Below are 13195 nucleotides of genomic sequence, written 5' to 3'. Positions count from 1 at the left end.
CAGCTGTTTTCTGCTACCTTCTTTCAAAACCCAAAGAAAAATTCTATAGTTATACAGAAACACTGCTGTGAAATAACTGTGGTCATTCGTGGACACTTAGGCACATGTGCTTTACATGGGTCTTATCAAAATGGCACCATATCATCACTTTTCTGAGTAATTACAAGTGGCAACGTTTTCAAATAAAGGCTGACTCAAATAAAATTACATTTAAAACTTCTTAAACTGCACTGTTCTCAAGATTGTCACTCAATTTACCTATTTATAAAGCGCAAAACCAAACATTCTGACACAGCAGCTCAGCATGCAAACTTGTTAAGAATGAAGGCAACGGACTTCCAGTGAAAGATGGACACAAATAATGGACGATGCACACAATCCTGTTCAAGTCAAGGAGGAACTTCATGACTGTGCTACACTACCAGTTAAAAAATGACCCACTCTCTACAGAGACTGGCATTTTATAGACTAGTAGTTGTCTGCTAGTGACTTTTTAGGAAGAGGGGAACTGTAAAACACCTAATACGAACAGACAAAACTTAACTACCTCACAGATTTGCACTGTGTTTACAAAGCAAAAGCAGAAAATACAGCATTTGTAAGAACATATGACTTAGAGGTGGTGAGGAAACATGTGTTTGATGATATGTTGTTTCTGGCTTTTTTTGACCTTCTATATAAAAACAAATTTTATAAGGGCACCATTAACTCACATACAATGTAACAACATGCTGAATATGGGCATGTGATAAGTTAGCTAGCAGGACTGATATCCCTAACTATTAATTTCCAAAGGCATGTTTCTTAGCTAACTGTACACAAGCCTTTAAATATACTGTAACCAATATATAATAAGAGCTATGTAATTTCAGGATAACAAAACTCAAGAAATCAAATTAATATCAGCTAAAATATGATACACTGCAAGATCTCTATTCCTCCCAAAGGAGGAACTAATCTTTTATACGCATATTTTCACTGGCATCCATATTTCAAATGAAAGAAGCTGTGTCAATAAGACCAGATCAGCTAAAAATACTCCTTTAATAAGTACGTACCAGCAGAAACTTCCCTCTAAAATACTTAATTTTATTAGTGAAATGGTACCAAAGATAACAAGTATACAAACAATCTCTTTGCTCTATGCTACTTACACAAGATAAATAAGACAGCTGTTGTTGCAAGACACAATCCTTCACAGTCTTCCTGTAAGCATATAGATTTGTCATTCTTTTACCAGAATATGCTGTTTTCCAGCCAACAGCACGTGGCTTAAACATCACAAAAATGACTGTCTATACTTTACATGGTAAAGCATCTTCTATAGTCTTAAATGTACACAGTGGCAAGAACATTAAATCCTAATGCAAATGAAGAGTGACTAAGCAGCTTCACAATCAAATCGGGTTTTATTACCTTAGGAACTGGGCAAATTTTTCATTCCCTGTAATATTTTTTTTCAGAAGAATTAACTATGCAAAGAAAAAGAAAAACAAACTGAAAGCAAACAGCTAATGTGCTATTAAGGTTTCCATTTTTGTTTTTTAACTGAAAGAAATAACTCCTCCCATGAGGTAAGGCAATTAAGAAATTTGATTGCATTAAGTTGCATTAAAAACAATATACTCAATTTTAGGTATAGGTAAATTTTAAATGTGTGACTCAAGATATTCTTACGTAACCAATTACATTATTTCAGAGAACACAAGCCATGCTTTACCCTGACAAAAATACTTGCTTTGTCAACCTCTTCTTACATGCTTTCTCCCCAAATAAAGAAAAAGAATCTCTACCACCTAACTCCTGTGTAAATTAGAACTTTTTTTCACCAAATTATATATCCCCACTCTTTGCATACAATTCTTTTTATATCACCCAACAGGTACCAGAGAAGATGATGGAGAGGTAACAATTAAGGCCATCCAAATACAGACTAAATGTCTGAAGGGCTGTCTTTGATGCAGATGATCAGAAAATGCTTTGTATTCAGCTACTACTATTGTACAGTGGTGGTCCCCAAACTGCATCTTTGCTTTCGTCTATACATCTCTTCTAAAAATAAAAAATAAATGTAAAAATGGAGCTTTAGGATTTTAACAAGTGAATTAAACAATCATTCTAACAAATAACTTGCATTTTTGTCTACAGTGTGGTGCTGACAAACTAGCAATAGAGATCATGTAAGATTTAGCTGAAAATGAGTAATAGCACACAAGACATTTCTAGAAAATACGACATTTTAAGAAGGCACTAAAGCTTCTGCTTGTGCTCCCATATTTTTTTAAACAAATAAGAAAAATTATTTTCATAATGGCACCTGTACTATTTGCAGTTGAACAGACACTGCCATACAGCTCAAAACAAAGCTGTAAGTTCTGATAATACCGTACACATGTGCTCACTTCTGGAAGGAAAAAAATAAAACAACAAAACAACCCCAAAATAACTCACTAAGGTAACCTATTATCTATAAGATGGCATTGTACCTTTTAGGAAACAGAAAAGTAGCATGCATTGTTCAAATACTATAACAGAAATATTAATTTGGGGGATATTAGTAAGAAATTCTTTTAAATAATAAAACCCAAGAATCTCAAGCAGTGAGCAAATTAAAAACATACTAGTCAGTGGGTATTTAACATAAGGACGGCAAAACCGTGTTTATGTTCTAAAATTCTTTCCCTACACTTGTCATTTACAATAAAAGAAACTGCGTATATTTATGCACCATTTCCAAGCACATCAAACAGTACACATTGAAGTTTTTGTGGATTTTTTTAACCCACAAAGTGAAACAATACAAAATTCATCATCAAGCAGTATTTTAAACAACCTTCAATGCGTATCTTCAACTTTTTTTGGGTAGTACAGGTTTACATCTCTCAGTTTCTACTTATTTGTAACAGCTTATGGCAAAACTTAACATAAATCATTTTTCAAATAAGTACAGCCATCACAGAAATGCGTAGATTTTCAGAGATGAATAGTTCTGATGGTATCTGCCTTCTCATGGTTTAACTACTGGTCCATGCTCTCTTGCTTCACAGCAAGAAGACAACAAAGCTATCACAAGAATTGGAAGAGCTACTAGTACTATCAACACGTTCAGGTTGATTGCTTTGACAATTTTCTTCCTCGTTTCGGGAAACAAAAAGCTTTGGATTTCATTCCTTAGTTGAATCAGAGGTCCATCTTTGCTTTAAACCTCTTCCATTTTAATGGAGAGGTTTTCTTCATTTGGTTGACAGTTCCCGTTCTGTTGTAGTTTGACTTCATCTGGCATTTCTGTATCCTCGTTGTCTACTTCTCTGTCAGTTTCTGAATTCTGATCCTCTTTAGTATGATCTTTGTCCTACCAAAGATAAAATTATTTTACAAAAAAACCCCCATATTCTTACTATTATAGGATACTACTTCAAATAAACGCTTTGCATTTTTATTGACTCAAACATTACATGCCTTTTTTGTCTCAGGACTTTTTGGAATAGGGGTGTCAGCTGCTTTTCCTTTTCTTTTTTTTTTAATTAAAAAAAGCTATCTTTTCAATTGGCTGAAGTTAGAAATAACTGCCATGAAATGATCTGTCATTATCATTAATATTCAGAAGAAAAAACAAAACAAGCAACATGATGGAACCTATGAGAAACAGCTCTAGAAATTAAGATTTCATCCTATTTTCTAAATAAAATAGGATTAAATTTTTTCTTTCCAATTTTTTTGTCAGGTATCTGACACATTTAAGAGAGTACTGAAGTAAGATAATTACTTAAGCATGGACAGACTCCCCTAAACCAGCTTATTTATAACAGCTGAATAATTTTGAGTACAACTACTCTTTAAATACTGCTTTACAAATACTAAGACAAAACAATTTGAAGATGTTTCTTTTCTTAATCACAGTGGAAAATCCCATACTGCTCTTTCCCAACTTTTCAACTTCACTCCTACAGAGTCCAACATACAGACCAGAACCAAAGCAACCAGAGAGAGTGAACTGCAGTGTGAAAGTTTATTAACAAAGTAATCTTTTCAGTTTGACAGCCAAGCTGTCCCTGAATGGTGCCTCCTGCCAGCTCATACAGATAGGCAACCAACTAAGGCCTAGCACATGGCACAGAACAGGAAAGAGAAACCAAAACAAAGGGTTTCCGTAACCTATTTGCAGAAGATTCAGTAAAGTTCAAACACAGAGACCTACCAAACTGGTCCACTAACACAAACCGTAGGTCTCTGAGAAAAGTTAAACCCAAATTGTAACAATTTGTTAAAGAAAACAGAGGAGGTAGAAGGAAGTGAATTTCACTAATGCCTCCACTAGTACCACTCCATGCTGCATATCACTTGGTCATACAGCTTACCTTAAAAGTAGTGGCGCTTTTGTCAGATTTCTCCTTTCCCTCTTTTTCTTTACTACTTTTTTTCTTGGAGGTGGAGCGTTCTCTTTCTCTTCTTTCATTATTTGTATCTCTTTCTCTTTTTCTTTCTTTCTTGTTTCTGTTTAAGAAAATATTTACTCAAATCAGAATTTGATCCAACAGCAACAACCTTCACAAAGTTTAACTGTAAACTAAACTCTCACCTGTGGGTTTAAAAACAAAAATCAAACAAATGGAACATAACATAAACCGTTCATAAAGTCAAGGGGATTTATTGACTGAAGAGAGCTAAAGAATGCATGCATCCAGTACACTGTGTATTTGCAAAGGGAAAACCAAATTAATCTGTATTCAAAGAAGGGCTTTTATTGATTTGAAGTAAATTTGCATTGTTGACTCTAGTTTTGCATTTGAAATTCTACTTGAAAGCACACCAAAGCCCAAATTCAGGAAGGCGTTTGTTTTGGTTTGTTTTTGTTTTAAAGTAAAACTGATTCATACTGACCAACTACAATCATCTGAGATGATTAGTGCAAAGGCAGTAAAACAATGAAAATACTATAAATTCTTCCCCTTTTACTGCTCTTTAACTTTTAAGTTTTTATCAAACTGACCGTCTTGGCGAAGGAGTTTGTGAAGACTTTCTCTTCGTTGTTTTGGATATTTTAGGAGACTTGGAGGGACTTCTACTCTTCCTTTTACGCCTTTCTCTACAGGATCAATAAATGCAAAAAAAAGCTCATAAAATGATCTGATACAACAACTAAGTAACCCTGAATTTAGCATTCTATATCATCAACAATGTATGAAATGTGCAAAACAAAAAAACCTGAATTCACTAATCATGTGTTAAACAAGAGTTCCCTCAGTCAGGAAAAGAATCCAACTGAATGAAGAGGCACGTTAAGACAGAAGGCATAACTTGACCAATATGAACTTTGAAACACAACAACCCAAAGACTGTAATTTCACCTCAGCCTGACTTGAGGTTTAATGCCTAAATACATGAGCTAGCATTCCTACTGGTTTAGGAGCAAGCAGTGCAAATCAAGCTCAAGTTATCGTCAAAACCACGATAAAAAAGTTAATATCTATTGTTTCCCTAGCAGTCCTTGCTCAGCAAACAGAATGCTATCATTCTGTTACACACTGAAGAGCTCATAGTATTTTACAGAACAGCTGTTTTACACAGACATATGAAATTTCCTGAAGTTGCTATTATGGAGTCTAATATTGAGTACAACAAAACATCAAATAACAAATAATTAAATAAGCAATCATAATGAAGCACACGTTAGAATACAGCAAAAACTGAGCCAGTAGAGCTTCACTCAACAGAAACGTAGATCCTACCTCTGCCAAAGATAGTTTTTCCTATCACCTCTTGACAAAGCAGGAAAAAGTTGGCAGGAAGAACCATTAAAGAAAAAGAGGGAAGTTAAAAACTAACTGATCAGGTACTCAAGGTTTAGCACAAAACTTACACTTAAGCATACCAGCTTTTGCAATTCACACCATTAAGTGTCAATATTTATATCTTCAATATTTAAAAAATCAACAGTTATTAGGTGAATTACAAAAGGATGCTGTAAGATGTGCCTGGTATCACTATCTGGATCAATTCTCTGAGAATATCATCTACCACGACTTCCTGAAGCTGCACTGGACAAAAATCTTATAATTATTTTGTTCAGCAAGCTCTTAAGTTTCATTCAATCTTTGGTAAACAAAAACATAAAGCGGCCTCAAAATCATGGAGAAAATAACACAATCACTAATCAGCTGTTTGCTAGTTAACATGAATCTCATTCTGAATGTCTTCACATTTACCATCACCATTTTTCAAATAACAATTCTGGAAATTGATTCTGACATCCCTCCCAAGTGGGCTACATTGAGTACATTCTCGCTTTATTTTGCTTTCAAGAATACGTATCTGTGAGTAACCAAGTGCTGTAGCAATAGTGTTCAAAGTAGAAACGGTTTACTCATGAAATCTAATTTTCATTTTCTGCTTTTCATTTTTCAAGTTGTAGAATTACAACTGTGTCTGACAGCATTTGTTCCCATCTCTACTGTATTTGTCTATACAAAGATTTCTGTGCACCTGTTTTTTTAATGCTCTTAAGCAATACTAATACAGCATAATTTAAGAAAAAACAACTCTGAATACTTTGGTAGCAATCCTATGTCTCTTAATCATACATACAACTAACACTCTGTACCTATCTCCTCTGCTACTCTGCAGATGTCTGTTGGGAAAGGAGCCTCATCCTCCTCTCCCTTTGGTCTGTGCGTTTTCCTTCAGCTAGGGATCACAAATAGCCACCTGATCTCTAGTACTTGCATGCTGTGCAAGGCCAGCTGCCACATAGTTCTTAGAAGGTCCTGTGTGTCCTATTCCACCTTTCCTCTTCTCTAAAATGAACACTACTTGTCGAATATTTTACATTCATCATGAAAAGGATATCCCAACTCAGTGCTGCACTGTAAAGTAGGCGGATGCAGCGCCAGTCTGTTGAATAACACTCTCCAGAAAGCTTTTTAACCATTTCAACAAGTCAACTGCCATCACCAAAGTAAAGAGATACTCCTAAACTCAAGGTAAAGGGACTCTGTAGCCCAACCTACTCACTTTTCAGAGAATAACAAAATTACTGAGCTTGGAAGAGGCCTCAGGAGGTGACCTAGTCCAACCTCTTTTTCCCCACCTTAAAACAAGGTCAACTAAAGCAGGTTACTCAGGGCCATATGCAGTCATATTTCTAACATCTCCACAGGTGAACAACTCCACAATCTCTCAGAAAAACAAACAAACAAACAAACAAACAAAAACCAGAAAAACCCCACAACTGAATACTAGAAAAAACCCTTTATTTCCCACGTGTCAGTATATGCCTGCTTTCTCTTGGCATGTCACTGCCCCCACTTTTACGTTTGGCTGTCTTCTTCACACTCTCTCATCAGGTATTCATGCACACTGCTAAGATGCTCCCCTCAGCCTACTCTTCTCCAAGCTAAACAACCTGAACACTCCCTGCTCCCTCAGTCCCTCCTTATATGAGGGATGCTCCAAGCCCTTCATCAATTTCTTGGCTCTTCACTCCACTCACTCCTGTATGCCTGCATGCCTCTTATAATGGGGAGACAAGAACTGCACATGCAATTCCACATTTGCCCTCACCAATGCTGAGGAAACAGAAAGAATTACCTTCCTTGACCTGCTCACAACACTGCCTACCGCAGCTCAGCATACTACTGGCCTTCTAGGCTTTTAGCCAGTCAGCCCCCACGCTATCCTGCTGCAGATTTATTACTGCCTAGGTTGCGTGACTTGGCCTTTCTGTAATACCTACAAACTTGCAAGGCTGCATTCTGCCCCATGGTCTGGGCCACTGACATAGATGTGCAACAGTATGGGCCTCAGCATTGATACTCTGATATAGGATAACGCTATATCTTAAGAATAAATGCACAATAAAAAGTGTATTTCTCTCATACTCCATCTTCAATAGAATTTTGTCTTTTTATGTAACACCTTTATGAAAAAAAAAAAACTTCACTTCAAAATAGGTATTTTTAAGTCCACTACAAGAGATGTACTAATTTTCACTACAATTCTTTACCCAAGTATATGGTATTTGAGCCTTCCATGGTGCCTTCTTCAACAACAAGATTCTTAAAGGGGAACACAGCTGTTGCAAACTAGATTATTACAGCTATATTTGACACTAGGAACTGGGTCATCCAGGACATTCTTAAACAAGCTACACTTTGTCAAATCTTAAATCTTTTTTCTGTACTTAATCTAAGTCAACATTCCTGGGGCCTACACACTGAAAATGTTATGTTTTCAAAGCTGGTAGAATTACCTCTGCTCTTGTTTAGTCTTCAATCTATGAAATAATGTTAAAAAATGCATTAAAAGAGGTAGTTCTGTATCCTCAAAGAAATCATACCGTTTTGCTCATAAAACTTCGAAACAACACAGACATTCCATATAATGCAAACAGAATGTTCAGAAACCATTATACCCTTTTTTGCCTTGTATGAACTCCTCAACTTTGAAGAATGTAGGAATTCTGCTTTTGTCCAATGAAACGATTATAATTCATAGAACTTTGCCCAATTCATCCCCCATTTTCTTCTCTCAAGATAATGGATAAAATTTTGTATCTAAATTTGACATGTGACATTATGGAACCCCATAATTCCAGGAAGGACTTTATCTACCAAACTTTCTGAATTTGAGTTAGCTGCAAGACGTTTAGAGTATGCCCGAGTCAGCCCACTTACAGAACTTACAATTCATCTCACAGCCTTCTCCTGCTGTAATGAATTTATTCAGACTTCCACCCAGTTTAGCCTCCCTCAGAAGTAAAACCAATTACATTAACGTGACTCTTTACTGTCAGCACTATTAAGGAATGTTACTTTTTACTTGCACCTGGTCATCTAACCAGCTAAACCAGGTATCCTTATCTTCAAGCTGAGATACATTCATTCCCCTAGCCAGTAAACTGACATACTTGCTTCCTGCCATTCATCAGTTCAGCTGAAGAGTGGCAAGTGCTATAAACCAACTATTCCCAAGATCTACAGACCAGTAGACTAAGCAGTACGTAATTAACCTAGGAACTGTGTAACAGGGACTCAAACTTTTATCAGGACAAAGATGATGTGCGATGTTGCTCTGTCAGAACTTTTAGATCCCTCCAATGCAGAGAAACAGCACAAGAATAATCTACTTACTGTGCCCAAGGGCTATACTATATGGTTATGTTAAAGGCTAGTACCAGTAGCCCAACAAGAAACTGTGTTCTATCAGGTGTCATACACAGCTCTTTGTAGTAGATTTTACTTAATAAAAAAATCCAGAAAACAGAAATAATACAAGTTTAATTAGTAAGACACATAGTGATGTTGATACATAAAAACTAGGATGTTGCCTCACTGAACTGGCAAGTCAAGAAAAGTATGGAACAATTCTAAACAAACCTGCTGGAGCTACGAGATCTTCTTGAAGAGCTGTAGCTTCTTGGAGGTGTTCTGGATCTCTTCTCTTTCTTCTTTTTATCATCTCTCTCTTTTTCTCTTTCTCGCTCTTTTTCCTTGTCCCCATCTTTTTCCTTTTCTTTATCTCTGTCCTTCTCTCTGTCCCCTCCTTTGTCCTTATCTCCTTCCCTGTCCCTAATCTTCTCTCTGTCCTTTTCTCCTTCTTTCTCAATATCTTCTTTTTCCTTGTTCTGGTCTACCTCTTCCCTGTCTTTTTCTTTTTCCTTATCTTTCTCCTTTTCCCTGTCCTTTTCCCTATCCCTATCCTTGTCCCTCTCCCTGTCCCTGTCCCTGTCCCTATCTCTGTCTCTGATTCTCTCTCGATCTCTGTTTCGCTCTTTTTCTCTTTCCCTGTCCTTCTCCTTGTTTCTCTCTTTATCTCTCTCTCTCTCCTTGTCTTTGTCTCTATCTCGGTCTCTCTCCTTCTCCTTGTCTCTGTCTCTCTCTTTTTCCTTTTCTTTGGCCTTTTCTTTTTCCTTGACCTTTTCTTTGTCTCTTTTCTTGTCCCTGTGAAAAACCAAACACAGATCCATTAATTCAACTTTGAAGTTTTCAATTAAATTGCAACTAGCTCTTTACCATACCTTAATGCTCAAGATAAAGTATGCATCTCTGTTGAAAAACAGTAGTTGTTCAATATTTTAATTCTCCAACCCTGTTAACCATGAGGGAAAGATTATATAGCTGGCAAAAATTTGAAAACCAAATAGGAGAAGAGGAGGTCAAAATCAAACAGTAATCTTCAGAGCAATGTTATTACACTTTAACAGAACATGTCTCTTCACCTCACCGTTACATTATCATACATACGTAAATTTCCTATATTTTGTCATGAGTGAGACAAAGTCTACAATCTGCAAGTCTGCTCTTTACTAAAAGTGTGTCCACATAAAATAGACTGCAGATTAACAACTCCAACAAACTGACTGACAGAAGTCTGTATTCTACAGTGCTCTCTCACACAGATAACTTGGAATTCTTTCAAATAAATAAAACCAAACAAATAAAAAAGTAGGAATAAAATTTCACTAAACAATTTCCCTCAAAAGGCAAATGTAAGGTCAAAACTCAATCAAGACAATTCGGCCTTGTGTACTGGCATCAGGAACTAAAAAATTAATAGAAAAAATTATTTAATACAGTAAAAACAGAAGGACATAACAGAACAAATCAGCTTATTTAGGACAACGAATAACATGTTCATAAAAAGAACAGTGAGGAAAATTCTATGTTCTAATCATCAAGTCAAATAAAAATTGATTAGGTCACAGCTTTGGTTGGATGCCTGCATCTTGATATAGAATTATATTCAAGTGCAAGACTTCATCTTTCCTTTCTAGCAGAGACATGCTAATCCTAAATCTGGTTCTAGCACATAAGAAAACGAAAAATTGTTCAGAGAGAGGAATAGCAGAAAGCACAACAGAAGTTGATTAGCAGGCCTTTATATGTCCAGGAGAACCAAACTGACAGAAGCTGCTGTGTCTACTGGTATTGGTACCTATTATAGCATTTTTAAAGATACCCAAAGAGATTCCTTCATATGTTAAAGGTCCTAAGCATAGTCCCCACCTTTCTTCAATGGAAGAAGTGTTTGGCTGTATCTTCTCAGCTGCAACAAACAGTAGGCTGTTACATGCTCCATGACCTGACATCTTTGGTTCCCAAGAGGTTTTGGCAAATACTTTCTTGGAAGTCTCAGAGAAGGAATGCGAGATCATAAAGAAGAAACAGCAAGCAATCCCTGCATTAGCAGAGCCTCGCAGTGACCCAAGAAGTGACTTCTAGTTAATATATCAGAGATTTCATTGCACTTCCTCTCCCAGCGAGCACAAATACCAAGAAGCTTCAGACAACACAGAGAATCAAAAGGACCATCAATAAAACCCAGCTAGCTACATAGCCTATTCACATTTCCACTGAGGTTCACAGATCCACAGTTTGCTCTCCTACAAAACTACTTCCCTCGAAAATCAAGTGGTAACTGCACAACCTAAGCATGAAACTTCCTTTAAACGAATCAAGGGAATTAGAGATATGAAACAGAAAGAAAAGTATCAAACCTTCTATTCATTAAGCTACTTTCATAGGCACGTTTGTTTTGTGAATATTAACTACCACATCCCTCAGAAAATTATGTTATTGTCTTGTTGGAATTTCACAATTCAATAATTAGATGATCAGAGATAAAAATGAAGACTATGTAAAATATGGATGTATTAGATCCTGAAATGTAAACACACCACAGAATAGAAACATGCATTAGTGCCCACAGCAGCATATGGCAAATATGACATAGCCAAAGGCAAAAACAAAATCTCATGCACAAAAGCCTTACACCTGGTTCTCAGAACATAAGATAAAGGTCAGTCTGAATCCAACCTCGTCAACCGATATATTTATCAAAAAAGCACTATCCATTTTCTTGGGGGTTGCAGAGGCTGCACAATCTTAATCTACTAGTTAAAGTGTGGCAACTAAAGTTATCTATTTTGAGCCAGTTTGCACTTTGGTATAAATGTAGACTAGACTATCAAAGCTTCAGGTACCTCAGTGCAGTGGTTTAACTCCCACAGGAACCATATGAGATACTGAGAAGAAATTTAATTCTATCCCAGCCAAAAAAGAACTTTTTATTCTTTTATTCTACAGACAAAACGTAGGGACAGGCCTAAGTATTTTGCAATTCCACGCTTTACCACCACCTAAAAAGGGTTGTTAAGATTTTTTTCAAAAAATCTGTACTGTGCGAAAAGAACTACAGTACCATTTCTTAGGAACGGAACTCACCGAGAACGAGAGCGACTTCTTGATTTACGTCTTTCCCTAGATCTTGACCGTTTTTTCAAGGGACTTCTGGATCTGCGTCTGTCCTTGTGTCTTGAGAGCGATCTGTTCCCAGATCTACTTCTATATAAACAATGGCAGAAGGAAAATACTTTACTATTGAAATTTCACAGAAGTTCCAACAACAAACAAAGGGGAACAAAAAAAACCAAAACAGAAATCTTGCCTCGCTACATAAAATTATGTAAAGAATTACACCTCAGTAATATATGGCCTACAAAAATTTTTGCAAATATCAATAATTTTTACTTCACCAGGTGCACATGCTCTCCTTTGAAGCAATGCATTTAAGTAACACCCATGCTGCACAATAACCTCCATGAGCATTTTGGAAAATTAATATTGTATCAGGATAGCTGTCCTTAGTAAATCACAGCACATAAAACCTACTATAGACCATTTCTAGAAGCTTGTAAAAAAAATTAGTTACATTTTGTTTCTTTTCCAGCCCCAGTTACTTATTGCAGTCTTGGTCACTGAAGAACAACAGCTTTAACTGATCTCTTTTTGCTTTGTTCTCCAGCCTTACAATTTAAATGAACTTTAAAAAACCAAAATAACCCCACTAGCTGTCGTTCAGCATTTAGTCAAGTTACCTTTTCAGTTCAGAGGACTTGTTAGCATGGATTTCAATTACAGGAATTCTCAAGGAAAGAAATGAGCATTTATTACACAATAAATAAGGAACGCAAATAACGTGCAAATACTTTGTTAAAAACCCAATTAAACTGTTCTGATCAACATATATAATAGTATAGTCACAGATTTGAAGAAAAAGCGACTTTTAAAATTTACTGTACTCTTTTTTACCACAATATTTCCTACTTTCGGAAGATCATACACCCTAGGAAAGCAAAACCAAAAAGCTGAATTTGAGCATTAAGTTTCAAGAAATGACATCACTGGATACTTTGCCT

General features: G+C 36.2%; 1 protein-coding gene across 7 annotated transcripts in view; it reads right to left on the bottom strand.

Moving 5' to 3' along the window:
• Positions 1-1073: 1073 nt before the first annotated feature.
• SREK1 (splicing regulatory glutamic acid and lysine rich protein 1) overlaps positions 1074-13195 on the bottom strand; it is a 35983-nt gene continuing 23861 nt past the window's right edge. For 6 of the 7 annotated variants that reach the window (XM_054053409.1, XM_054053412.1, XM_054053410.1 and 3 more), the window contains 6 exons: positions 12875-12922; positions 12222-12341; positions 9375-9938; positions 4991-5086; positions 4359-4494; positions 1074-3352 (listed from right to left, as the gene is read on the bottom strand). In XM_054053409.1, coding sequence (XP_053909384.1) covers positions 3200-3352; positions 4359-4494; positions 4991-5086; positions 9375-9938; positions 12222-12341; positions 12875-12922 — 1117 coding nt within the window. In that variant the 3' untranslated portion in view covers positions 1074-3199. The remainder of the gene's footprint in view (positions 3353-4358; positions 4495-4990; positions 5087-9374; positions 9939-12221; positions 12342-12874; positions 12923-13195) is intronic. The other variant, XM_009559595.2, reaches the window with a different exon arrangement.

Source organism: Cuculus canorus, chromosome Z, assembly GCF_017976375.1.
Source record: "Cuculus canorus isolate bCucCan1 chromosome Z, bCucCan1.pri, whole genome shotgun sequence".
NCBI lineage: Eukaryota > Metazoa > Chordata > Aves > Cuculiformes > Cuculidae > Cuculus > Cuculus canorus.
This window is presented reverse-complemented; position numbering and strand designations above follow the sequence as displayed.